The sequence below is a fragment of the Lichenostomus cassidix genome, chromosome 10 (genome assembly GCF_008360975.1).
Source record: "Lichenostomus cassidix isolate B80296 chromosome 10, HeHo_3.0, whole genome shotgun sequence".
NCBI classification, from domain to species: domain Eukaryota; kingdom Metazoa; phylum Chordata; class Aves; order Passeriformes; family Meliphagidae; genus Lichenostomus; species Lichenostomus cassidix.
Genome location: NC_139491.1, coordinates 7,241,133 through 7,269,083, shown reverse-complemented (window position 1 = coordinate 7,269,083; position 27,951 = coordinate 7,241,133). Strand labels below are relative to the sequence as shown.

Below are 27,951 nucleotides of genomic sequence, written 5' to 3'. Positions count from 1 at the left end.
GTAATAACTGAGGAATGCCACAGGAATATGTACTTAGAGATGTGCAAGGAGGAATAAACTGCAGTCCACTGACTGTAATTCATACCTCAACACCTGCCTGAGGAGAGCAGGGCAGGGCTGGGAGCTGTCACAGCTGTATTTGGTGTGAACCAGGCACCCGTGCTCCTGCCAGGTTAATGAACCGAGGCAGAGGAGGAGGGAAGGTCTCGGTCTTCAGCAGCAAGTGGGAGGATATAAGATTTCTAGGGCAAGCAAAACCCTGGAAGGAAAAGAGTGGGATACTGAAGAGATACTAAAGGACATGAGAGGGACTTAAGTTTCAGGGGTGGAGTTTCTCCGCTTGGTTGGTTTGCTTTCCTGTGCAACAACTGCCAATTTTGCAATCACAGCTTGACTCCTGGAGCTTTCAGAATAAGATGCATTTCTGTTTTGTTTTTTAAGCGGGTTTAGGTGAACCCAGCCAGTGCAAAGTGACACTATTCTTTCTAAAGCAATAGGGAACCAAAGAAAATATTTTTCCTGATGTATCTTTGAGGTGGTTGTAAACCAAGACTGATTAGTCACTTCCAGGAGCAAGGGTGCAACTCGTGCTAAGTTGAAAAATCAGAGATAAAAGGGGAAAAGCCATTTCTGCAAATCCCTGAGGAAGGAGGTGTTTGTGTAGCTTAAAGGACTCAAGGACCTTTGCTGACCTGTGCACCTAATTGTTACTTCCCTGCGTTGCACTCTACATAAAGCAGCTGCTGGCTTGGGGGAGTATCCTATCTGTGTGTGTGCATGTGTGTTTCCACTGCTGTTTTTCATGTTTCTCTCCATGGGTGTGGTGTGTCTCTGTTAAATAATGAACCAAAGCCTATCTGGCTCAGGAAGCTCATGGGCTTTGTTTGGGAGGCTGGAACACAGGTTGTGGATTGTATTTACAGTCTAGTGTTATGTCACTGTGGAGGGGGATCTTGGCCATGGGGACACCCCAATACCAACACACACCAGTGCTGAGTCAGGAAATTCATGCCTGGGCATGTGACTGGGAACAAGCTCAGGTCTTTTTCTGTCTCTTCTAGAACACTGCCCACATGGCTTTGAGTGTCAGGTCAAAAATAACCTTGACTTTTTTTAGCAAACACAATCAATAAAACAAGAGCCAATCTGGCCGCCGCCTCCTTCCCAGCTGTGGTTGTTCCCTAACTCCTGGCTCAGGGCTGCTCCATCCCTCCCTGAAGGTCATTGCTTGGATGCTGTAGCTTCAGCATGCTCTGAAAGTAAACCCATATCATCCCACCCTCCTTCCTGTGCTCCTTCTTTCTCTTGGAGGACCCTCACTTTTCTATGTAGGAGTTGCAGATGGGAAATATTTTCAAGCTGTGTTTCTGTCCTTGCTCAGTCCTTCAATCTCGTGGCCCAGGACCTGAGCTGGCAGCCCTGCCTCGACTCCAAAGGGTTTCACTGAGTTCTTGGGTCTCTTGACTGACTCCTCCCAGCCTGTGTTTTGTTCTGGAAATATCCACAGGGGCCTCAGACATTGGCAGGGAACGAGAAGTTGCTGTAGTAATGTCCTGTTTCTCATTCTGTCTGGGACAGCGGTGATCCGAGCTGATGAGCAGGGCATTGGGGATGAACTGTGACTTTCCCTGCCATGCAGGAGCAGTTGGGAGCTTGTGCTGTGTCCTTAGACTTACCCCTCTGAGTGTGTAGACAAATTATGGAACACGTGGAAAGCAGAGGTGACTCTTGTGGGTCTCTGCTTATCTTGGATCTGCATGGTGAGAGCAGAGAAATATGATGAGATTTACTCCAGGCTTTGTGTTTTACTTTTGTTGAGCTGGATGTTATTTAGGGTGTGGCTCAAGTAGGTCCATGTGCTTCTGTCACGCTAATTAATCTGTTTTTGTGCAAGCACAAGGCATAGAAAATGTTGGAGGAGGAACTTGTGGCCCCTGTAACTGCTCTGGAAGTGGTCTAAGATCCCTCTTCTTGCTCACCCTCTGGACCACCATGTGGGGTCTTGCAACCTTCTTGCCTACAATCACAGGATAGTTCTCAGTGCTTTCTCATCCCTCTAATCCTTCATCACTTGGAGATGTTTCCCCTCTCCAGGGTCAAGTCCAAAGCCAACTATTGCATCAAGGCAGATGTGAGCTTGGGTGCACGTGTTCAGAGACTTCGAAGTTGGACTTCTTTCACATACTGTCCAAGGGGATCTGCCAGATGTTTTTCCCCCCTCTCAGTAGACTTTCAGACAGGACTACCTCCACCTGCTTCTCAGCAAAGACCCTCTTGAAAATGGTTGTGCTTTCTGGTGGGAGGGTGTCTGAGTTTAATCTGGGAGAAGGCCAGGAATGGCCAAGGACTGCCTGGGAGATGAGGACTGAACTCCTTTCACACCACACAGCATTGCAGCCTCTTAGCAGAGGCCTGTGGCCCCAGCCAGGCAGCCACACTGCTGCCAGCATCACTCCTGTGCTGCTGATAACAGGGGACCCTGTTCTCTGGGGCTGCTGATCTGTCACCTTCCCCCGCCTCTAATATTTACTGAAAATGATCCTGCGGTGACAGATCTATTTCTGTTTTTGTTCTCTATAACATACCTGTCAGATTGCCCCAGGCGACTGAGGAATTTGTAATAAAGGCAATGTTTCCAAACTAAACTTGGTGCTCTCCTGCCAGCAGCACTTCCAGCCAGCAAAGACTAGGGCCCTGTTTATCCACCCCAGTTAGAGACTGGATAAATATATTACTTTTTTCATTTAGACCCTAAGTTTTTGTTGAGAGGTTTTATTTGCTTTCACTTTTTTTGAACGACCCGTTTCAACAGTGTCTTTGTTCACTGATGTGTGCAGTGAGGGGCAATGACTTGGGCAAGGAAATTCAATGGCTGGTTGCACATTCCACACTCAAAACTGTGGGTAAACCCATGTTATTCTACTTTTCCAAAATGCTGGGAAAACAGAATGGGGCTGGGTGGTAGGGTGTGACATCCTCCCTCTGTGTGCTGTCCCTGGCATGGGCTCAGCAGCCATCTGGTTGTGCCACAGCTGAGCCTTTCCTTCTTCTCCACAGACACATAGAGAACTGGAAGAACTTGCAGACGCTGAACGCCGTTGACATGGAGCTGTACACGGGACTCCAGAGGCTGTGAGTATGTCCTGTGCATTGGGGAGGGGAATGGGAATGGGCCAGGGCAGCCCCTTCCTTCCAGCAGAGCCATGGCTTCCTTCCCTCTGCAGCCTCCATGCTGCCAGTTTGAGCTGCTGGATCTACCGTGTTTTGCTATGAGACTCCACAAAATGGAGATGAAATGCTTTTTGGTCCTGGCTGGGTCTGTGAGGAGGAGGATTGCTAGCTCCTGACAGCTCTGTCAACACACATCAGCCCTGACCTCTCCTCTCCCCTGCTGTTCTGATTCTGAGCTTATGTGTTGCTCTGACTCATTTCAGCCCCACAATGTAAAATTCCAGCTGTCTCCACCAATCCTTCATTGCTGGGCTGTTGGTCCTCATTTAGTGCAGTTACCATCACGGTGCTGCTGCGCAATAAGGGAATTGCATCTCCCTGCACAGCTCTCTGAGCATGGGGAGAGGTCAGTTTTGTGCGTCATGGAGGGGAAACTGAGGTCCATGAGATTGAAGGGACTTTCCAGATGCTTGGGAAGCCTGGCCAAGCAAGGATGCCACCCAATCTCTTAATTCCCCTCCTACATCCTCTGAGTCTGTGAATGCCCTGGATGCTGCTTGTGTGAGATGCAGAGTGTTGCTCAGGGCTAATCAGAGACTAATAATGTGTTTCACTGGGAGCTTTACATGCAGTGCAGCTCCCCTGTGGGCTGGAGGAGGTATATGGGGCTGAGCACTCAGTAACCAAATTCCAGCAAGCTGCACTTTTAACACACAAACCACTTGTAAGCAGGCTGGCTGTTGTTCTCACCTCACCTAACAAAGCAACAGGGACAGCAGATATTCACAAAATCATGGAACATGCTGAGTTGGAAGGGACCTACAAAGATCATCAAGTTCATCTCCTGGCCTTGCACAGAACCATCCCCAAAAGCCACAGCTTGTGCTTGAGAGTATTGATAAATCCTGATCATAGTACTGATAGTGATTTTCTGAACTAGGCTGTGAAAAGGATTCTTCTCCCTTCAAGATCCAGAATTCCCTATGGAAAATACCCCTCCTTATCAGGGCTGCAAGCAGCAGGGTTTTCTCTTGGATATGAAGATGGGAGATGACTTTGCTGGGGGTTAGGTTTGCTGTGCAGTGCTGCTTGTGAAGATGGAGGGAGAGATGAGCAGGAGATGGCTTGTGCCACCCCAGCAAGCCTTGGTGGATGTGGGAGCCTCACCTCACCCAGCAGCTGCTCTGTGCTGAGCCTGTGCTGCATTACCACATCAGATGAAGATGAAAAGCCTGATTTCCTCTTTGCTTGTAGCTCGTGGAGGCTGCCTGGGGACAGATGTGCCTCCTGGGAATGGGTGGGTGGATTTGAGGGCTCCCAGCACACCTCACGAGCTGAGCAGGGGTTTAAAGCAATTGTCTGCCTTGACTCCATTGCTGCCCTTCTGCCTCTCTCTGCAGGACAATCAGGAACTCAGGACTACGAAACATCCAGCCACGAGCCTTTGCCAAGAACCCTCACCTGCACTACATGTAAGTGCCAGCAGCTCCTGTCCCCTTTCCCCTCTGCTCCTTAGGGAAATGTGATTCCGAAGGTGGATCCTCAAAGTGTCTGTGGGGAACAGCAAGGAGAGGGAAGGGGAATGCTGGTGGGAAAGGGCAGGAGGTGGAAAAGTAAATACACAGGGAAGTGGAATGGGCTGCAATGCCGGATGGGGAGAGTTCCTGCTGGGAAGCTGAACGGTTTGGGTTCCTAAGAAGTGCCCTGGCTTTGATGGGCTCTCTAACGAGCTCTCGCATCATTAGCAGCCTGGTGGTTGCTGCACATTTCCCTTTCTGAGGAGTTTGGGGGTGGCTGCCTGCCCTCCCCAGCACACAGCCAGAGCCTGCCCTGCTCGTTAGCTTTGAACCAAACGCTGCTTTTCTGACACAAATCCTGGGGTGTGGGGCTGCCAGCTCTGCTCCTAATTATTGACGTCTTAAACTGGCGTCTGCAGCAGCCTGGGTAGGGATGTTTTGTGCCCAAGAGGCTGCAGTCCTGTAATCATGGGACACTGCACAAGTGTCCAGCTGCTGGGGCATCTTTAACTTGTGAGCAGTGAGTGTCACAGGGAACTTCCACATCCTTGAGGCCAAGGGCACTGGTTTCTTCTCTAGATGTGTATTTACTTTTCCAAGGTGATAAATCCTGAATTTCAGGCCACTGCAAGGTGCTCTGTGGACTTGAAATATTTTGTCCAAGTGGCTGTGTCCAAGATCAAACCCCTCTCTGCTCCACTGTAGATATGAAAGGTGAAAAGGGGCTGGTGAGAGACCCTGGCCTCGGGTATGGGCTGGAGGGAGACTGTGTTTATCCCTGCTTTTTGGAAAGCAGTGCTAGTGCCTTCTTCCATGAAAAAGTGCATCCATTTAGTGTGTGGGTGCATTGGCCATCGATACAGACTTGTTCCTGGGGCAAGGAGATAGATGCGACCTGCAGAGCAGGATAGATTTGTCTTTTGATGTCTGCTCAGAGATGATGTGAACTGAAAAACCCCAAAAGCTTCCTTTTTGGAAAACCATTTACAGTTGCTAAGTGACAGTAAAGTACTTGCTAAATAGAAGATCTGCAGTACCAAAGGGCATGAATAGTTGAGGGCATTGTGAACATGCACTGCATGTTTTGAGCTTAAAGAATTGCATATTTTCATAATAAGCCTTTGTTAATGCTGACCACTGGGATTTTCCTGATTTCTGCTCCTTGTTATTTTCATTTGTAGCATTTGTTTTGTGTTTTCTGTAGTTGTTTGTTCCTGGGAAGCGTTCTCTCTGAACCACTCTCAATTGAATTTTTTTTTTGGAGGGTTGTTTGTCAATTGTGCAGTTGCTGTTTATGTATCTAGCAGATAAAAAGAATAACATTTGATTCCTGATGAAATTAGTTTGGATGTCGTAGGAGTTTAGAAGGCCATGTATGCTTGCTTTGAGGCTGAATGTGCCATTAATGTGTACACAGGCAATTGTTGCTGCTTTTCCCCAAAGTGTTTGTTTTTGTCTTTTGGAATTACTTTTGTGAGTGGAAAAAACCCCACATCCATCTTGTGTCAAGAGTTAGGATTGGTACGTGGTGATGAAATATGTGTTTGTTTACTGCTTGGGCCGTGTAAGATTGATCATGTTCCTAACATCTTTCTTTCCTTGCTTTTGAAGCTTGAGGCAAGTAAGTATATTATTTGGTTGGCGTTTGCCAGTGGGTTTTGATGCTGTTCCTGGGACTTGGCAGTGTGGATGTTTGTGAGGTGGATGTTCCCTTTGGGAAATTGCTGGACAGCCAAGGATGCAGACCTGCTGCTTGCAGGGATGGTGACTCCCTGCTGCTTCCCAAAGGCTCTCAGCCCATGATGCCACTGCTCCTTGCAGCCAGGCAGCTTTTTTCAGGCTGGCTCCCCAGGCTCTGCACAGCCTGGCAGGTGGCTGGTGACACCCAGGATCCCCTCCATGGCCTCAGCACTCTGCCAGCACATCGAGGTTCCTCCTTGGCTGCTCTGCAGCCTCCCTGGGAGCTCAGCTCAAAGGGCTGACATTTTCTGCAGCCTCCACGCGTAGGAGCCAGGGATAAAAGGATTAATGGAAATGTCACTCTGCTCTAAGTCCTGGGCTGCTGTAACCAGGTATGGTAGCAGATAGGAGTGAAGGATACTGTCCCAGTCCCTTCGTGGTGGGGCTGCAGGCAGGGCTGGGACCTTGGGATGGTGCTTAAGGTTTGTTGAACTACTGCTATGCCTTTTCACAGCTGCTCTGGTTTTTCTTCTCCTGTGATGGCTGTTTGGATGTTTGCTGGTGGAGCTGAGTCAATAACATGACAAATGTGTCTAATAAATGACAGAGTGGTTTCACTGCCAGGAAGGGTTAGCACAGGGTTGTGGGGACCCTGGGCCAGACCTTTGCAGGGTGTTACAAGCTGGCTCTGAGCCTTTTTTTTTTTACTTGAAACTCATGTACAAGCTCTGAGGTCTCCAAAGTTTATTTCCACCCCACACACCTCCCTTCCCATTCTGGGTTAAATCAAAACTTCCTGCTGAACTGAGTTTTTTCCCCAGTGCCTTTCATCAAGGTTTCCTCCTCTCAGATGGGCCAGATAGCTCTGCCTTCTCCCAGTAACATCTATTTCTGGCCCTTCCTCTGTGCACGCGCTTGTCTTCAGACCCCAGCTGTGCAATCACAAGCAGATCACTTATCCCAGCTCTAATTGCAGGAGCTCAGGTTTGTGAGGGTTTGGGTGAAGCTTGGCTTGGTTTTTTCCCCCCTTCCCCATCACAGAGTCAGGGAGGAAAGGTGGGAAACCCATGAAGGGAATTTTCAGCATTCAGCTGCTCAAGTGGTAGACCTCAGAGAGCTCCAAAGTGCAGCCTGGCAGGGTCATTCCTGTCCTTCCAAGGTTTGGAATTAGGTGTATTAAGTGCAAGAGGCTTGAGGCCAACCTAATCTGTGGAGGAGTGATGGGTGACTGGGAGTCAGAGGTGTGGATCTAGAAATAGCTTTGGTTTCCTCTTCCTTCTTCTTTAATGTGGACAGTTAGGGCTCTGTGGCCTCTCTGGTCATTGATGATGTGAAGCCTCAATTTTGGAGACAATCCAAAATACAACAGTGGATTTTGCAAGGTGGATCTACCTATGCTGCTGCAGGTGGGGCTGAGACAGTTGAGTCCTTCTAAAACAAATACTGAATGAGTGCTAAATAGGGGTGGATGTGTGATCTAAACTGGGTATCTTCCAATGTCATTTTGTGCTTTTACTTGAGATCATCTCCCTAGGAGAAGTTGTATTGGTGGGTTTTTTGTCCAATTCCTGTGCGTCTTTGACAGCACTTTGGCTATTATTGGGATGGTCCTGGACAATCCCTGCAAGGACCAACAGGTCTAGGTTGTGGAAGACTGAGCCCTTGTAGCCAAGATTTCTGGATGTTGGTGTTAGCAGGTGATGCGGCTGAACAGAGAAAATCTTTTGTGTTGACAGAAAAGCTCAGTCTTTGGCTTGAGGCTGTACAAGGAAACTTTAGGATGGTATCGTTCCCAAATTTGAGACACATAAACCATCTGAATACATATTTACTGTGTTGCTGTGTTTAGCACAGCTTACTGAGGAAAGAGCCTTGCATGCTCTCACTCTCCCTGTTCTCCTAATGACACTGGAAATCTTTGGCCAATTTATCTGAATTTGATAGAGGGTTGCAAGTCAGGAGGTTATCATCTTCCTACACATATCATGAAAATAGGCAGAGCAAAGAGAAGCTGTTTTAGTGCCTCGTGGGGAAGAATTCAGCATTAACATCTTCCTCATTAGGCACAGGAGAATTGTGCACCAGGAATTGGTGCACAGGGGAGAACAGGACCTTCCCTGGCTGTGGGACAGTAGAGCTGTGCATGTAGGAGAGCAGAGTCTATGTCTGCAGCCAGACAAGTTGATATTTGCAGTGCCTCAGTCACCCTTTACTGGGAGAAGGTACTTAAGAGGCTGTGATTCCCTCTAAATGTTTTCCTGGGCGGCTGCGTACTCAACCAGCCAGTCAGGAGGCACTGCCTTGTATTTGCAGAGGGTAATTGTGCACACCTTATTTAATGTGTAGTAAAGAAAACAAATTAGGGCTGCGTAATTACAGAGACAGGCATGCTTTTAAATAAGGCTTAAGTAGTCAGATTTCTATTTGGAAAATTAATAATTGCCATTTCCGTCTGCATCAGAGGCTCTTCTTAAACTGTCTTCTGGAGGTTTATACATGCTCTAAATTAGTTTGTGGGTCAGCCCAGACATAGCTTCTATCAAAGAGCACTCTCTCTGTGCTGTCTGCCAGAGGACAGCATCAAAGATCAAGCTTTCCCTTCCAGTCTTCACCCAAAAGTCTTAAAGATGGAGACCCTGGGGTGCTTTGTGCTGAGTGTAGTCGTTTTTGAGTATGGTGTGGTCAGATCACCAGCTCCACAGATGTTTCTATCTGTGTGATCACGTTGGTCTCTTTCTCCCCAAAATGAGGACTGGGGAAAAGCTGGGAGGTGCTGGTAGGAATGCTGCAGGGACCTGCTTTGCCTGTTGAAGGATTGAGCTGGCTGATCCATGGGTTTATTTTCCCAGGCAAATCTGAGCTGTGATTAAGCTGGAGCTTCCCAGAATGTCCTTCGTGGGTTGTGATATTCCCTGAGGATGGAGTTGGCTTCAGTGTCCTGGTTTGGTTCAGGGCAGTGGTATAGTGTCAAATGAACTGGTACCTTGGTATTGAATGTAGCTTTGACATGGGGATTCCCAGAATCATGTTACAGGTTTAGGTTTAGATAGGAAAGACATAAGGCTGCATCTCCTGAAAACTGCAGGGGCTGAGGGAGTATGAAGTTGGTGAGTTGCCCTCTGCCCTCTTCAGTGCTGTTTCAGGACAGGACTTGTAGTCATCCAAAAAGCCATCCACTGAGGCCTCTGTGCTTTCAGAGGGCTGCAGGCAGCCCTCTTGCAAGACTGGCAAACTTCACTTTCTTTACTCTGTGTGTCTGGGAGCTTGATTGAGATCTTACACTAAATAAAGAAATAAAAGTACCAGATGCTGAATTATTCCAAGTGGAACAGTTTCCTCTCCATCATGCCTTGAGGGTCACTTTTCCCTGTTCAGTGGTTAATAATCTATTGTCTTGCTCTGAAAGAGCCATTATTAGATATGAATCAGGGTTAAACTTTCTTTCTCTTTTGCTCTATCCATACCCAGCTCCAGGCCCTGTGCCTGCCTGCAGACCTCTGCTTGATCCTGGATATCCTATTACCCTTCTTCCTCCTTCCTGATGGTTTCTTCCTGCTTTGTCCTTTCACCACTGCGCTGCTGTCAAACCCATCCTGGCATTCTCCTCCTAACCCAAAGTGCTGTGTGTTAATTGCTCTTGATTTCTCATCCGTGCTCCTGAGTCAATGCAGCCTCACGAGGCTGTGTGTATCAGCTGGGCGCAGTGCATGACAGTATGTGAGCTCTCAGTTCACTGGGGAGGTGCAGGAAAATGCAGTTAACTAAACCACCTCCTTGATCGTTTAATGTGTTTTATTTTGCATTTCCTAAATAGGAACCAAACTTCTCCTTGAATATAGGCAAAATAAGAAGCATGAGAGAGAGTTTTATACAGCCTTTAAGTTCCATTAGGTGAATATTCCTTTACTATCCCTAACCAAACAGGCAGCTTGGAGCAGTTCCTGCTCCAGCCCCTTCCAAGATCAAATCTCTGTGCTGCAATTTACTCAGGGAGGCATTTTCCCCCATATGTCTCTAGTTCTATAAAATTCTGGGCATGCCTATAGCACAGCCACTAAAATAAACAGCTGTAACATCTCCTCTGCTTCCATAAACTTTCCTGTTCTGCTCCCCATCTGTTTTGTCCCCTGGATGCCAGTGTAGTGCAGGTCCTTGCTGCTATGCTAATCGGCAGCAGGGGTTTGATGGCATGTTTATTCCCAGTTTCCTGCCTCAGGTGACTGATAAGCAGTTAACTGCAGCTACTCCTTTTGCTGCAGTGGCAGAGGTGTCCCCTGCCCTTTACCAGCCTTTGTGCATGAGGCCAGGGGAGAGACCAGTTCCCTGCAGGACTGTGGCTTTCCTTCAGGCTGGGTTGAAATCATTTGACCTGCATTCAGAGGGCTGGGTAACAAATTCCTGGCTGCTGGCTGCTCTTCTTGGCTGTGGAGAGGGTTTATTGTGCTGTGATAGAAGGGGGAGCAGTGAGTTTGTGACTGATGTACTCTAGTGGGACCTGAGACTTTCCAACTCAAGAACTTCATGCTTTGTGCCAAGATTTGTCCTGCTTCAGTTCCTCATCTTAAAACCTGGAATAACGCTTATTTTCTCTGCTTTTATTTGATCTATTTGACACATAACACCTTCTATGATTTCTAAGGAAATGCAATGCCTTGAGTTGTGGGATGCTGTTGCACTGTAAGATGAGTTACAGTAGCTCTGCCACAAATAAGTTTTGCCCACTCAGATTCTCACGTAATGTCTACCACTCTGGTACCTGGGCTCTTGGGATTGTACTGTGGTTTTGTCTCTCCTTCCTTCCTTTGAAATGTTGAGATTCTCTTTCCAGTTACATTGTGAGAGTTATTTCCTTTTCTGAAATTTGATCAATTGTCTTTTGACTGACATGTGGAATGGGCAGCTGTGGTTTTTGCAAAGGTCCTGGGTTTTTTTTTTTTTGTTTTTTACAAGATTGGAGTAAACTGTGAACTTCATACAAGTTGGGGAGTTTGGGGTGTCAGCCTCAGACCTAGTCTTTGCTGTGCAGCAGTGGTTTGATGGATTTCTTGTGGTGAGCTTCCCCTCAAAAACAGGCACAACATTCCTCCTGGATGTGATCCTGAAGATGAGATGTAGCTGAGTGTTGGTTAAACATCACTACATCTGAGACCACCAGCAGCACAGAATGAGCTGATTTCTGGAGATTTGGGCATGACAAGGAATGGATCTTGTTTCTAGTCTTCTGAGCTCCCTGCAGCATGGAGGTGTTCAGAAAGAGCCTCTGGCTGTCCCTCTTGCTTCCTCCCCAAACCCTGTGGTGCAAAGTGTTTCTTACCTGCCCAGTGTGCCACTTCTTACCTGTGCCACTGTGAGAGGAGTTGCACAGGGAGGAGGAACCCTCCCTGGGAGGGGGAAACCTGCTTGAAAGTTGCTGGGGGAGAGAACACTCATGGCAGGATGAGTGGAAGTGGCCACAGAAGTTATCTATCCTGGGATTTTTCTTTCCAAGATCCTGGTTTACTAACAGTATGATTGTGGGGCTGGTTTTCCCTTTTTGGTGTACTGGCAATAAGCACCAGGGCAGAAAAATAGAAACATTAAAATCATATGCTATTTGAGCAATAAGATACGACAGGGCATGAATGATGGGACATTAATTCATGATGGTGTGTGACAAGGCAGGAATTTAAATGTCATAAGTTAGGCAGTCATGAGTTTTATTGGAATTATAAAATTTTATTAGAATACTGGTCGAGGGGTGGAGTTTCCCACTAACCTCCTCCCCTTATTTGTATTTGGGAAGGGATGAACTGTGAATTATATCAGATGCAAGAGGCTGTGTTTATAGGGCTGCCAGTGAGAGCCAGGGGTGTGCCTCCCCGAGGAGCTGTGGGTGACCATGCCTTTAACCGTGCTAGTGCCTGAGGATGACCATGTTTCGTGCCTGAGGTCACGTTTGGCCATTCCCAGCACTGTTCCCAGGGATGTCCGGCGGGATGGCCATTCCCGTGCCCTGCGCCCCGCGGGGATGCGCTTCAGCACCACGGACAGGGCCGGCGGCTGCTCCCGTCCTCCTGCTCCCATCCCCTCTCACTGCCCGCACTGAATTCTCCTGGCTTCCCTGCCCTGCCAGCCCAGCCTGAAGTTTGCCCTCTGCCTCCTTTGCCCTTCCCTTGGAACAAGCTCCTTCACCTTCCAGCCCCGCGTGGCTCTCGGGGAGCAGTGCTGTGCACTCGGGGCTGCAGCTGCAAGCTGTGGGGGTGTGAGGCTGCCTGTGGGGTGCCCAGGTTGGCTTCACTGCCAGCAGTGCCTTTATTCTTCCATCTCTCCTGCCGTGCAGCCAGCCTGCCCAGCTGCCTGTTTGACAGCTGCAATACCCCTGGAAGTGTTCAAGGCCAGGCTGGATGTGTCTCTGAGCAACCTGACCTGGTGAAAGGTGTCCTCCCCATGGCAGGGGGGTTGGAACGATGTGATCTCTAAGCTTCCTTCCAACCCAAACCTCTCTAAGATTCTGTGAATACTAACTTTCTGAACTGCAGTGATTCCTGGCACTGGCTGTGCTCTGCAGCGTGGATGGATTTGTTTTGCAGCATCACTACCCAGCTGCTGTCTGGGGGTTTCTCACATGAGTAGTTCTCTAGGACATCTGCCATCCAACCTCGCTGCAACCACAATCCGTGGGCTTTGGCTAAATGTTTGTTGTATCCAGTTGTGCGTGTTGATAATTGTGGGTAATTTGCTGTCTCAGAATAATGAAGGAATGCCTGCTGCACTCTGAAGCACTCAGTGCTTTGTGGTGATTAGTATTTTCATTTGAAAATATTCCTCACAGTGACCAGAAAAAAAATACTATTTCTTTTTAAGTACATCATGCATTGAAAAGAATGGGAAAAATGTAACTTTTGTCTACAGACATTCTTGCTTGTTTTGACAGAGTTAACTGTCAAAGCAAAGCGTGTTTCTGCTTTCAAGGTGGTTATAAGCGTGGAGTGTAGCAAGCAGGCTTCACTGGGCTCTGGCTGCATTGTCACCACCAGTCCCCTGTCCCCTTCAGCCAAGCATGCCCTGGGCTGTCAGGAGGCACATCATGGTGTGGCTGCAGGCAGGTCTCTGCTCAGAGCATGACTCCTCCCTGTGTGCTCAGGTGCTGCCAACAGGTTTTTGAGCAGAGATGCTCCTAATGCCCACACTCAGGTGTGCCCCTGGCTGTGTCACCTGCTGTGTCCCTGCTCCCCATGCCCACCCCACAGGCACTGAAGGAGGCAGCAGCCTGGCTCAAGGCAGCTCCTGCTCAGTGCTGTCTGTCTCCCAGGCTGAGTGTTTTTCTTGTCATTTGATGAGGCGTAGCTGGAGCATGTCAGCCTCACCTCCTGCTGCGGCCAGGAGGCTCTGCACAGCATGGAGGTGGCAGCTGCCATCTCTGCTGGCTGACGGTGTGGGCCCTTTGGCTCCCCACGTGTGCAGCTCTCCGTGCCAGCCCACTGCCCCTGCCTGTCCCCAGCTCTGGTCCCTCGTGGTGCCCAGCTGCTCCTGCCAGGTTCCCAGTGCTGGGGGTGCAGGTAGCTCTGCTCCCTGCCGAGGTGGGGCGAGTGCTGCAGGCTAATGGCAGGCTTTCTTTTCATTAGCTGCTGTAAACACAGGGCTCTGGCAGAAGCCTGCTTTCCTGAGCCCAGGAAGACCATTTTTCCTTTTATCTATAATTTAGTGAAGTGTCAAGCCACAGAAGTTTTAATGATAATAAGTAGCAGAGGAAATTTATTCGCTGAAAAGGTGAGTTTCGTTCCAGGGTTGGTTTTTTCACGTTTCCCTCACAAGAAATGTTGGCTGCTCTTGTAACCTCACTCCCAGTGTGTTCAGGCTACCTTCCCTGAGAAGCTCAGCACTACAGTTCCTGCTTGGCTGAATGGCTTTCCAGCCCCTCTCCCACGCATGGCCTTGGGGCCAAGAAAACTGGGAAAGGAGAAGCAAGGAAAATATTGAGAAGTGGGAGCATTCATGTGCTTGGTGAGGTGTAATGGAGATGAGAGATTCACAAGTTTCCCATCTTCCTCCTGTTGCTGTGCATCTCTTACATCTGCTTCCCAGACCAGCCTCTGTGATGGATTTGACTGCTGAGGAGAAGCAGTGGAAGGGCTTTTTTGGGATTACATGTAGTGCTTGCCTTCTGTCAGCCTATGAAACTGCCAATGACTGGAGATTAAAAGTGTATTGATGTCATATGGAGGGACCAGGGCTTCTTCCTGAGGTTCAGGAAGGCAGAGTGGAGCTCTGGACTGGCCAAAGATGAGCAGGGAATGGGATGAGGCTGTGGGAGAGAGAGGGACCAGGCTGGAGAGAGAAGGTTACAGCAAGGGATTGGAGCAAGGAGTCTTTAGGAGAGAAATGGAGAGCAGAAGGGGGATGGAGTGTAGAAGAGGTGACAGGGAAAATGGATCTGAAAAGGAGAGGGAGGATTGACTGGGATAGGGAAGAAGCACATGTGTGTGGGAGATCTGCTGGGGGAAGCAAGTGGAAGGGAGAAATGGCTTTGCTAGGAAATACTTGGGAACTGTGCCTCTGAATTAACCAGAACCTTCCTCACCTCTTTCAATGTGGCTTTGGAGGCAATATTAGAATCTTCCTAATTATTTTTCTTGGACGAGTTTTGCTATCCTGATGATATTAATTATTCTTAAAGGTCAACAGCACTCACTTGAATCCCCTTCTGTTCTATCATGTAATCAGTTAATTAATTGGAAACCATTTAGCAGAGTCTGCCGAGAGCTTAGCCTGCCGTATGCCCTGTTGTTTTGCTATTGCTGGATATATATATATATATTCATATTTATACCCCTTTCTTTCTTCAGAGGCTCTGCAGAGCTCTCGGCACCATCCCAGTCCATCCCAGCCTCTGGCACCCCTCCCTGAGTCAGGAAAATTTGGGCTCAGGCCCAGCTGTTAGTTTTCTCTTGAATAACCTCAGAGGGGTTAGTAAAGGCTCATTGATTTCTGGGCATCCAAGTAGGTGGGAATATTTGATTTTATATGTGTATATATATTTAATATAAACTTGATGTAAGAGCCCTCTAACAGGGGGCTCTAGCTGAGAGCACAGTCCTTGTTCAGGAGGAAGAGGGAGGACCAGAACCTGTCCCAGCACATCTGTGCTTGATGTGTTGACACTGAGGCTGTTGTGTGGACCTTGTCCAGCTCTCCCAGTGTCTCTCTGGGAATTTGGAGTGACCTCCCAGCTCTAGTGGTACCTCCTGGTGAGCTCTGTCCTTGTTCCTTCCCTGTATTCAAGGGGGAGGTGGTGGGAAACATGTGGGAATCTGGTGTTCACAGAATCATTACAGTTGGAAAAGACCTCTAATATCATTAAAGTCAAATTATAGCATACTCAGAGATGCTGGGAAATGCCCCGTGGGCATGGCTCTCCTTCCCATGCCACCACCTCAAGCTGTGCCTTGTCACAGCTCTGAGCTCTTCTCTCACTCAGATTGGGTTGGCTCAGCGTTCACTGCAAACCTGTGAGCAGGAGGCATTCCCCAGTTGTTCTGTGTTCCCAGCTTGAAGAACAATGCAGTTTGAAGCAAACAGGCTGGATAAACCCAGCTCCTCTCTGGAGCTGGCAGCTGGCAGCCCTTGTCCTCAGCCGGCACACATCTCCAGTGTTATTTCTGCATGCCAAAGCAGGAGGAAAGCCCAGTGCACAGTAATATTTTGGCATTATGGATCTGTAATTGCTGCAGTTTGGGACTGAAGAAATGGGGTGGGGGCAGTGCAGTCCTGAGGACCTCTTGGCTGCAGGAGGGCAGCCATGGGGAAAGGCTCTTGCCTGTTGCAAGTTGATTTTTCCTTGAGCAAAGGAGAGCAGAAGACTGGCCTGTTCTGTGGATGCTGCTGGACTGTGCCCTGCAGGGAAGCTGGCAGGCAAAGGGGAAGAAACTGCAAGGCTGAACCAGCTTTTAACCTTTCCCCAAGTCCTCTGAGAGTCCAGATGTCTTTGGAGAAGAGCAATGCAAACTGCACACAACAAGGGCGAGATGAGTGCAGTCCAGAGGGCCAGATCCCTGCATCTGATCTGCCTTGAAGCACAAGGGACAGAGTGACCCACATCTGGTGACGCCTTCCCATCTGTGCCATGTGCTGAACTGAAACTGTGAGCAACAATAAACTCTGAGGGGTGATTTGTCTCTGAACAAAGCTTTGTGCAGCTGGGAGATGCCTCAGAAGAGATTACTTGGAGGGTGTGGAAGTGTCGTGGGGTGGGAGATGGCCTTTAAGTAAAGGCTGGGCTGGGTTGAAGGCAGCAGCAGGACACGGCTGCTGGCACTGGCAGCCCTGTGACAGAGGCGTTGTGCCTTAATGCCTTCCCACTTGCTCTGCAGCTTTTGTTTTGCGATGCTGTTATTTAAAGAACAATGCAGGAGACCAGCCCTTTTCCCCCTCCCTCAGTGCTGTTTCAGTGGCAGCTGAGAATTTGAAAATCAGCGTCCTGCAGCTGAGAAATATGGAGGGATTGGTGGTTCTTTCCTCCAGTATCACACCTCCAGGACCAGTGGTGTGTGTGTGGAGTGGCACTGTCTCTTCTTGTGTGTCACCCATGAGGGTCTCTTGCTCCTCTCTGGTGCAGGATGCTCTGAGTTTGGGAAGTGATTGCAGATTCTGACTCTAGCCCTAGAACAGGAAATAATTTTTGGGGAGTGATTTGGTTATGTCATGTCACATGCTGTGTGACATGTGCTCTACAAAGTACAGGACAGAACCTGTGGACAGGAGAAAGGATTTAGTTTTGCTGCCCAAATACGCAAAGGAAGATTGAACCTTGGAGACTTTTTGGTTCTTCTGGGTTTGGGGTCAGAAAAGCCCTGAGGGTTGCTGGGGTGTTGCTTGAGGAGCAGAACTGAGCTGTAGGTAATACCAGACCATAGCTGAGGACCTCTGCAAACTGTCTTACTCCTCCACAGCATCAATATATGTGTCCTGGTGCTGAGCCTGAACAGGGAGCAAATCCAGGAGAACTCCTGGCAGCCATAAAATCTCAAGCTGACCAGTTTAATGGCACATCCTGTTCTGCTCACTCTGCTTTCTGGGCATGCAAGGCTTGCACGCACTTGGCATTGCCCAGTCCTTTTCCAGGCTGTCTCAAGCGTGTCCTGCTGGGACTTGGGGCTGAGCTATTGGAGATTCCAATTGAGTCTAGCATTTGCAGAGCCTGATTTGTGGGGAGGCCTGTCCTTCCACAGCTTCTGGGACTTGTTGGGGTAATTTTAGCACATTCATTAAGGGAGGACAGTACAATTTTTCCCTTAATGAGCAAAGCTGCTTACTAAACAGGAAGAGGAGGGAGGGGCATGGGGAAGGCAGGGAGGGTGATGTGGAGTGTAACAGTGCTTTTAGAGGTCACTGGAGTTATCTGGCAGGGATAAGCAAGCCCCAGAGTGACTTTCCAGCATTTCTCTGGTTCAGACCCAAAGCTTTAGCATCTTACTTGCTGCAGATACGAAGCCTGAATGGAGCTGCCCCTACAGCAGCATGTGAGGCTGCTGACATTCTCCTCTCCTGTTGCCACCAGCACTTGGCTAAGGCTGGAGTGAGCTGGGAGATCATGGGAAGCACCTGTTGTGCCCAAATATCAAGGGAGTCACATGCAGTGCCACCAGTGTACGGAGCACTGGGGGCTGCAGCTGAGGATGTGCATCTCTCATTTCTGCCAAGCACTCGCTCGTGCTCCCTCAGCCCCAGCTGCTCTGTCAAGTTAATCCCTCCCAGTCAGGATTTTCATAGTGGCACCATGTTATTAAAACGTGTGAAAAACTTCTCCCATGCAGAAATAAATGTGTCAGCTTGGAAACAAGGGCAAGTGGAGGATGGAGCTGCGTGGAGGAGGGACAGGTGCACAGGGTCCCTCCCCAGCAGCAGCGTTTCTGCCGTTGCGTGGAGCTGAACTGCGTAAAATAACTTACAGTTTAATTACAGGGGCTTCTGCTTGTTGGTGTCATTAATGAGGCAACTGGCTTAATTTAGCTGAATATAAAATGGCTTTAATAGTGGAAACACTTTTGGCTGCTGGGTAATTAAGGGAAAAGAAAACATGCTGTCTCCTCTCGCACTCAAGTCCACTTGTTCTGGTCTGCACAGATCCAGATTCCCTTTTGTCCCGCCCTCACCTATCCCTTTTTAGCCCCAGTAGCTCATTCAGGAGGTGCACTCCATGGCCCCATCTGTCACTCATGCTGTGACAAAATGGCAAAGGTCACCTGCCCTTCCCTGTTGGTCATCAGCAAGGTCTTGGCAGTGCCTGCGGGAGCCGTGGGAGAGTGTGTGGGACATAGTGTGTCCCCCCTGAAATGCAGGAGGAGGACGAAGGGAGAGAGCAAGAACTGGGATTTAGCTGTCACTCAGTGGTAGCAGCCTGCCCTTGAGGTGTGCAGGGTGATGCTGGTGGGGATAGGATCAGGAGCCTTGGGAGCATGGCTGCTGCAGCAGAAGGATTGTGGAGTAGTGTTGAGCTGGAGCAGTGAGTGGGTTGGGTGGTTCTGCCCTGGATCTGGTCCAGATGAGCTCCGTCCAACCCCCTTTCCCTACTCAACTCCTTTAAAACCTGCTCTGGAGGCAAAAAGCACCCTGGCAGCTACTTCTAGAGACTGTCTCTGTGGAAAAGAGCATCTTGTGAGTGATGGAGAAAATGTCCCATGGCGAAGAAGCAGCTTGAATATATTCCAGGAGCTCTGATGGCAGATCTGTCCTGGGAGAGACAGGCTCTTGTTCATTGCTGAGAAATATGCAGGGAAGGCATTTTGCTTCCCTCTGCCTGTGTTTCCTCGACGTGTGATGTGCTGTATTTTGTTACAGGTGGAGCTGATGCATGGGCTGTTATAAAGGTTGTCTGGCACACTGCTAGAGGGCTGCTTCCACTTCCCTATAATTCTGCCAAATTTTAATTGCTCAGGCTGAAGTTTTCTGTGTTGGGTGTCTGCTCCTGGCTGATTCTATTTTTCATTATTATTTCTTTTTAGTTTCACATAAGAACTTTCTCAAGTGTTTGAGGTGGTAGAAAGGAGGCTGGGAAATAAGCTATTTTGCTCAGGCTAGACAATTCTGGTGATGCTCCTGTTACAGAACGTTTGCATCCTCCTTTTGTGGATGGAAAGAAATTTTGTCAAAGGGCAGATTTTGTTTGGAAGGCTTGGTTTTCCTCTGGTATATCTTAGGCCAGGAGAATAGCTCTTGGTCCAGTTGGAGGGGAGAAGTTTAACAAAGGATTTTCAGGAATGAGGAAGGGAGAGGAGGAGCAACTCTTCTTGGGTGTTGGTGTGGGAGGACATAAAATTGGGGAAGATTATAGGAAATTTGGGCATGGATAAGGAAATTGAGGCTGAGAAATATTTGGGAGTGGTTGGAGAGCAATGAGTAGTGTGATTGAGCCTGCTGGGAGGGAGAAGCAAATAGGTCAGGAAGGAGAGAGCTGGCACTGCCCAGCCACAGCAGAGGAGGATTTGGGTTCTTGTCACTCCAAATAACAGGGATTTGGAGGTAGCAACAGACTTTCAGCCTTGGAAAAGCTGCAGGAAGGCAGAATGGATCTGTGAGATGACTGGTCCTGGATGTGAGTGTCCTGATTTTTCCCAATCCTCCCCATTTATACTGTACAGAACACAGGGAATCTTGGTGTGTGCAGCTGAGGTTTGAGTGTGGGGGGAGCCTTGCAAGCACCAAACAGGAATTAAAGGTGCTGGAGCTCAGAGCCTCACTTGTGGAGCCATAATTGAATCCCCTCATGTGCATGTACTGTCATTCCATCTTTAATTACAGAGTCACATGCTCCCTTCCCCAGGAAACCTGCCCCATCCAGCATGTGGGATGGATCTGTTCTGGAGACAAATCACTGCTGTGCACTGAGGTTTCTGTGGAGGAGCTCTATCTTCTGCAGCAGAAGTCAGGAGCTGTACTCTTCTGCATGTGGAATCCCAATCTTGGCATCTCTGACCTTTGGAGTTTCTGTGACCGAAATGGTGTATTTTTAATGTGTGTTTGTGTGCAGCCCCTTTTGGTCTCTGTGCTGAGGTCTGTCTCTGAGCCTGAGGAAGGACCTTTGTGACATTTGGAAGTACCCAAGGTGTCTGTTTCCAAGGACAGACATGTTCTTCCTCCCTGTGTGTGTCCAGGCTGATCTGAAATGGAGCCGTGGGTGTGTGTCTCACTGACCAGCCCTGCAGAAGTTGATGGTCAGGTCAGATCAAACCCTGGCTTTGCCCTTTGAGAGCAGAGTTTCCTGCCAGATGTGTGCAAGGGAAGACCCATCTCCTCTTTGCCTGATGCTTGCTGTGGGTTGTTTTCTGGGGGAGGGAGGAGGTGGTAGGAGCTGGTTTCCAGGGACTGCAGGAGATGAGAAGTGGAGCACATCTGCCTGGCAAAGCCCCCTGCATTAGTGAGGATGTATCTTTTCTCCATCTCCCTGTGTCCTAAATTGTAATAACACGATCATGCTATTTTTGATTCCCTTATTTGCGTGGAAAGCCTGTTGTTTTTTCTCTTCTCTTTCAGAATCCAATTTTCTCTTGACATTTCTGCCTAATGTAGCAAAACATGACCTTTGAGAAAGGACATTCCAGCGAGATTCACTCCCTCCTCTGCATTTCTGCCTCTCTCCCACATCTTGCTGTCTCTCATGCATCCCCTTTACGCTTCCTTCTTCTCCCTGGGCTGGGGGAGGGAGTTTACTGTCTCACTTTTCAGTAACAGTGAGTTGCTCCTTCCCCTCCCACTTTTCATCTGTCTTTGCAAAATTTCCAGGTGCTTAGTGCTCTGGGGTGGATAAAGGAAGGAGTCTTGTAATATTTTTATTCCCCCCTGCTTAGCTTTACCTGCCATTTTTCCCACCTCTATCAGAGACTGGAAACAGTTTGTCTACAGATGTGGGAATGGTGGGATCATAGTCATGTGAAATGAGGTACCTGTGGTTTGCTGTGGTTTCCACAGCGGGATAGTCTGATGTGAGGCAGAGCCAGAATTTAAAAAGGCAGCACTGTGCCATCAATGTGTTTGGGCTTATTCTTCTGCCAGGCTCATGGAGAGCCTTTGGGACAATGCTTTGCTGTGTGATCAGATAATCCACTCCTAACTGCAGAGTTCTGGTGCAGGTGGGACAGGACCAGAATTGCTTTCCCCTTGCTGAAACCCTGTGTAAGGGAAGAAATGAACCTGTTATCCCAAATCCTTGTGCATCAGACCTGTGCCAGCAGGAGCCATTCAGGGGTTTACTCTCCTGGTTTTAGTACTTTTTTGCAAATCAGACAGGGACTGGGGACTGAGCCTGGGGCAGCTGGGCTGCCTGCTGTCACTGCTGTGCCATCCTGGGCCATCCCTCCTCTCTGGCCAGCCCAGAGCTGAATGAACTTCAGGTGATCTGTGCCTCTGGCCCTTCATCTGGGCTGAGGCAGAGCAGTGTCCTAAGCCTTGAGCTGGGCTGCCCTGCCGGTGGCTGGCAGCAGGGATGGATTCAGTGAAGGATGTGAGGCAGCACCTCCTGTGTGTTCTGGAAGCCAGCAAAGAGATTGGGCATTTGGGGTTCTCCCAGAGCTTGTGGTCACCCATTCCTCTGCTCACCATGGGCTGGTCACTCCATTGGTGGCTCTCAGCCTGGCCAGATACCCCTGGGAAGGTTACCACTACAGAACATGCTTCATTATTATCTTCTTGTGCTGTTAGAAACTGTGGGCTTTTCTCCTTCTGCTCACCCTACTCCAGACACATTTCTTCCTCTCGTTTTTATTAATTCGCTTCCTTTTACGTTCTTTCATCCTCTCTGGCTTTCAGCTAAAGAGAAGATGTCTGCTGGGTTGCAAAACTCTCCCAGGTAGATGAGATTTATGGTTTTGTGAGTTTGGGCAGATGGAGAGAGGGATGGGGAGCTGTTGGCTGCTGTAGCAGTGGTACCCCTGGGTGCAAGCAACACGCAGGCATTCCGGGACACCTGGAACGCTCAGCTACTGCAGATCATATGATAACACCTTGGGTAATCATCGTGCTGTCATTTGAACCTGGCTGTTACTATTTTTAACGTGCGGTTCGTACTTAATTTTTTGTTCGAGTTCTGAAATTAGACTTGTTCTTTTTCTTATGGTTGGTTGAGCTCCAGATTCATGGGCAAGAATCAGACGTTGGATTTTTTTTACTTAACATTGCAGCAGGATATAAATCACTTCTCCCCTTTAAAAAAAAAAAGATAAGATGAGAAACTTTCATTTGGGTTTGTCTTCATTAAAATATCTCACTATGAAATCTAAACTTGGGTTCTAAACTACTTGACAGCCTCCCCATCGAGGAGGACAATGAGCTCTGTGGAGGTGGTAGGGCCATGTGCAGGAAGAATTATTTACAGTGACATTTTTTTTTTCCCCTCCTTAATTTTCAGAGACCTCTCCGGGAACCGGCTCACCACTCTGTCATGGCAACTCTTCCAGACACTGCGACTCTTTGAACTGTAAGTCCCACCCTGGGGGAATCTCCTGGGAACAGACAGGAGGCTGAGAGGAGGAACCGTTTCCAAATAGAGCTATTTTGAAGCCAGCGAATAATTACCTAAAACTCCAGTGGGCAGCAACATCCTTGGGAGGCTTTCCTGGGCATGGGAGCACCAGAGCAGAACTGCTTCTCTTTTAACTTCACAGCAGCTGGCTAATTAACGTCGGGATGATGAACAAGTCATGCTTGGAGTAGTAAATGGTTGACTAACTCTGGGAGCATATTAGAAATACTTACTAGGCCAGATTTTGAGTGAATCTCTTCAAACAATTGTTCTCATCTGTTGCAGGGTAGGGCTAACTGCTTTTCTTTAGCTGGTGCACATGCTTTACAAGACATTCCTGCTTTTTAGGCTGATGATTCCTTTTTTCTATAGCAATGGAGGCACCTCCCAGTTCTGATGTGGGAGATGATGAGATAGTTGTGTCTCCTGGGGCACTGGTGGCCTTCAGCCTGCTGAATTATTGATAGAGCATTCAGCATCGTGCTTGAAGAATAAGTGGACACGAAATCAATGGAGCGTTGCCCTGATGACCTGTTTTGTTGAATTTTAGAAATAGTTGTTTGGTGGGTATAAAAAAATATATATGTAGGATTTGTCCCAGAGGATCCTGGGAAGCTCCATTCATCCTCACCGATGATCAATAGAGCTGTAAGCTAGAAGTGACTTATGAAAGAATAAAGACAGTCTTTCAAGTGGGAGTAAGTGTGTTATCACTGGTGTTACTGCAGTGTATTTTATTTCTGTCAAATTGTTAAATGAAAAATACTAATAGTGATATTAGAAAATGGAGAAACGCCCTTCTGATGGGGAAATTTGGCTTGCAGAGTTAAAATGCTGAATTCAGAATTTGTCTCCTTGCTGATTACAGCTCTAAATATTTTTCAAGCCTGGCTCAGGTTTCAAGTTTAATAGCATGAGTCATTTGTATTCTTAGACCTTTACTTATTGTCATTGCACTGTCTGGCAAAACTCAGATTGATGGTTGTTACCCAAGAGAGACCCAAGAGTGGAGGAGCAAATGGGGCTGCAGTCCTGAGCTGGAGGCACTTGCAGGGCCTGGGGTAATGGTGAACCTGCAGATTAATGGGAATACTTCCAAAGGGGCTCGTTTTTATGTGCTTTTGCTTCATTTGGTCATATTTTGTTTCTTCAGGCACGTCCCAGGTCTGCCAGCTCCAGCCGGGCTCAAAAGACCAATACCAAGCACACAGGGAATTGAGATGCTGCATTTTGGGTAGCAAAGGGTACTTCACCTGATTGATCTGTGTTGTCCTGATATGATGATCCTGGCAGGGAGCTGATGTGCTTGGGGTGGCTGTGGATGGTGTCAGCGGAGTCACTTGGGGCCAGCACTCTGCAGCATGGCAAGTGGAAAGGAGCTGAATTACTTGGCTCTAGTTGAAGCTGTGCTCAGAGCAGTTTTCTTGGAGATAACAAGTCCCTGTGAATGAAAGAAGTATTGCACAAAGAAATGTGGGAGATGACAGGGCTGGTTGGTAGGAAGTCGTGATGGGGTGGAAAAGCAGCACTGGTGTGGTGTGTGCTGCCCATGGTGTCCCATGGGGAGGCTTGGCATCCTGTGGGGCAGGAGCCTCAGCTGAACCTCTCCTGCTCCAAGCTGCAAAAGGGCTCTTGGCAAACCACCCTCTGGCACCAGCTCCAGTGAGCAATTTAGACCTACAAATATGCCTGCCCACAGGGACTGCCTTGCTGCTGCCTGGGCTGGACTGAGAGCCTGGTCAAGTTTATTTTAACTGAAGAATTGCTTTAAGTGCTTCCTGACAAGTGTTCCTCTCTGAGTTCCTTGTTACCAAGGACCCTTCATGCACATAAACACAGCTGGGATGGAGATTACCAGAATAATGTGGTGCTGCTGTTCCCCAAACATGACAGGAGGGGGATATTTTATCTGATACCCACTGGGATGTCAATTCCTAAGGGTCAGGAGGATGTGCCTGGAATGTCCTTCCTGGGCCCATGAAACTGTCCTGCTGAACTTTGGGTTTGTTGGAAAGAAGGCAGCACAGAGGTGTAGCCTGAGCTATGGGCTCTGAATAAGCATTCATGTAGAGATTTTGGGAATTAAGGTTAACATTACCTACTGTGGTGTGATCATGGTCAAGAGTGTGAGAGGGATGCAACCTGTTGGTGAGGAAAATCAGATCTCCAAGATGGGGAGAAATTACTAATGGGTCCACAAAAGTGGGAAATACTGTAAATTTTTTTTTTTTTTTGTTTTGGAAATGCAGAGGATGGGTGAGTAAGAGACAGTTTTTTGGCACACTGAGCTCCAAGGAGGCTTCCAGAACCTGGGAGGGAGATGGAATACATGGCCCACATAAAGCGAGTGTGAAACACTGGTGAAAGCTAGAAAGGGAATTGCAGATTGACATCAGCCAAGGACTTGAAGTTGAGCCAAAACTCTCTGGAAAGGCAGAAGGTGGTGAGCAGCAGAGACCAATGCAGAGACAGCAAGCCTGAGGAAGGCAGGCTGAGCAGCAGCATTTGTGTACAGCAGGGGAGAGGCCAGAAAAACTCGAGAGACACATAGAAGCTGGCAAGAGTCCCCTCTTCTGCAGAGGGTTATGTCTGTGTGGAAGGTTGGTGGGACAAGTGGTTGGAGTGGCTCACCAGACATGCCTTATACTGAGTGCCAGTGCCCTGTGCTACCAGGAAATCATGGATCCAGAGGGAAAATATTCATCCAAGCTGAAACTGTGACTTACAACGAGGCAGGTCGGAGCAGTGGAGCATGTGGTGAGGGAAGCGATGAGAGGATTTTCTTCAGGAGAGTGTTGGGAGGAGAGGAACTACAACTGAGTGTGACATGGAGATTGCCAGGGAACACGAGACCTGACAAAGCCACTCACACTGAACAATGAGGAGGAAAGATCAGAAGACTCCTGGGCAGGTGGATGGCAACTTGGGGCTTGAAATTTCTGCTTGGCTGCATCCAAGGCATCGCAGCCTCATGAACGTGGTATTTCTTTAAAGAAGAATTTCTTGTTCAACAGAACTGAGATTTTTTCCCCTGCTGACTCACTGAAGAAAGGATGGCAAAAATGAGGCACACTTCCAGAGAATATTATCTCTTGCTTGTTCTGGCCAGAAACAAGGCTTGGAATGGTTTCCAGTAACTCCAGTCCTAATTCCCATAGCACGGGCTGACCTTGACCAGCAGGGCTCAGGCTAATGAGCACACAACTCTCCTAAGTCTGAAGCTGAGTGTGTGCAGGGAAGCATCTGACACATGCAACAGCTCATAAACATTGGACTTAGAGCCTTTCTTATCCAGAAGTCACAGCTGGTTTCCTCTGTCATGTCCTTGGCTTCCTTTGTCATGTCCTCAGAGAGCTTATGGCTGACATTTCAAGAAATTCCTTCCCGGAAAGACCTAAGACTCTGGATCCAATTACGTCTTGGGTTGTATAAAACCTTGTAGTCCTGAACATCTTGCTGCTCTGCCCGACCCATCAGCATTTCTAATACCAGCAGTCCCTGCCAAGTTGCCCTGCAGTACATTTCTGCAGTGCTACAGCAAGAGGCTTTGGCGGGGATGGGGCACAGCAGCATCTCTGTTAATGTTGTGAGTCCAGCTTAACACGGTCTGTGCCTCCAGCTTTGAAACTTATCACTGCCAGCAGTCCCAGTAATAGAGCTGTGGGTATTTGCCTGCTCTGTGCTGAGCCAGCTGTCAGACAGCACACACTACTCCCTGTCCCAGTCCTTCCCTTTCTATCCCACCCCTTTCTGGCAGGGGTTTGGAAACAACAGTTCTGGTTGGACCACCAAGAGAAACCCTGGTTCTGGGAAATTAATAGGGATGAAAAAGAAAATTAGATTTTGTTCTCTCTCTGCTCAGTGCTCGTTGGTTCTCAAGCTTAGGGAAGTGGCCTCAGTCCCAAGGTAGGAAGAGCATTTTAATTGTAAGAGTATGAAACCTTGGCAGGAGTTTTATGCGAATTGAAACAGACAAGAGAAGTGTGGCAAGGATCTCTGCTGCCCTCTGAGAGGTTTTAGCTGCAGACAGCTTTGCTTTAGCTGATGAGTGGGGAGGCATGGGACAGGGCATGTGTCTCATTTAGCTGCCTAGTCTGGAAAAAAACTGTTTCTGTGTTTGTGTGAAGTCCCTGTCTGTTCCAGAACATATTGGAGCATTGAAGGCATCTGTCTCCCACACTGGTCCATCCTGATATAGGCTGTCCAGGCAGTTTTGGGAAACAGTGGGTACAGCTTTCTGCAGGGAGCCAAGCTGGGATCAACCAGGCACCAGCAGCATCCCTTTTGCTGAACAGCTGACTTGATGCCTGCATGCCTCTAGAGTTTCAGGTTTGATGGGTTGTTGTCCCATCAAATGACGGTTCATGGCATGATTGTTGCAGTTTTCCTCTTTCCCAAGCACAGTGGTTTAGGAAGGGGCTGTGCCCCTGCACACCCTACTATCAGTCTCTGCTTGTGATGCTGGTGGATGACTCTGGCTCATGTGCAGGTTCAGTCTCTTTTTGGATGAACTCCTTGAGTCACAGAGCAGCTCTGCTTGTGCAGAGAGCCCAGCTCTGTTGCAGCTGTGAAATTTGTGATTTCTCACAGGCATTTTCAGTTTTAAGGAGGCCTGAAGAAGGTGTGGGAGTGTGCACACCTCCTGAGTGCCTGCAGCCAAGCGATGCTTTGGCAACAATTCCAGCCTGCATGCAAAAAATGCCCTTTGGGTTTGTTTGTTCATTCCAGCAGTAAGTTGTGCTCGATATGTCTCACGAAGAGCCCCTTGCCTTAATTCTCACTGGGGTGCTGCTGCATCCATGGTCTGCAGCACAGGGCAGTGTCCTCTGGCCCAGCAGTGTGTTTTGTCCAAAAGGCACCTTGTGGTTCTTCTCCTCCTTGCAGGAAAGAAAAGGTGCATTTATGTCCACAAGTAGAGGGTTGTAGGTAGTGAAGATGTGTTACAGAAATGGGAGAGGAAAAATTGGAAGGAGCTGCAGCTTCTAATGATTCCTGCAAGGGAAGGATCTGAGGAGAGAATTGGAGATCCAGGTTTTTGGGTGGGTTTAGGACAGTGTAAGTATGGAATTCCCTATGCATCTCTCTGGAGAG

General features: G+C 48.5%; 1 protein-coding gene across 3 annotated transcripts in view; it reads left to right on the top strand.

The window, feature by feature from the left end:
• Positions 1-27,951, top strand: part of NTRK3 (neurotrophic receptor tyrosine kinase 3) — a 205,624-nt gene that overhangs the window by 28,313 nt on the left and 149,360 nt on the right. For all 3 annotated transcript variants that reach the window (XM_085070424.1, XM_085070425.1, XM_085070426.1), the window contains exons 2-4: positions 3,058-3,132; positions 4,572-4,643; positions 22,747-22,815. In XM_085070424.1, coding sequence (XP_084926550.1) covers positions 3,058-3,132; positions 4,572-4,643; positions 22,747-22,815 — 216 coding nt within the window. The remainder of the gene's footprint in view (positions 1-3,057; positions 3,133-4,571; positions 4,644-22,746; positions 22,816-27,951) is intronic.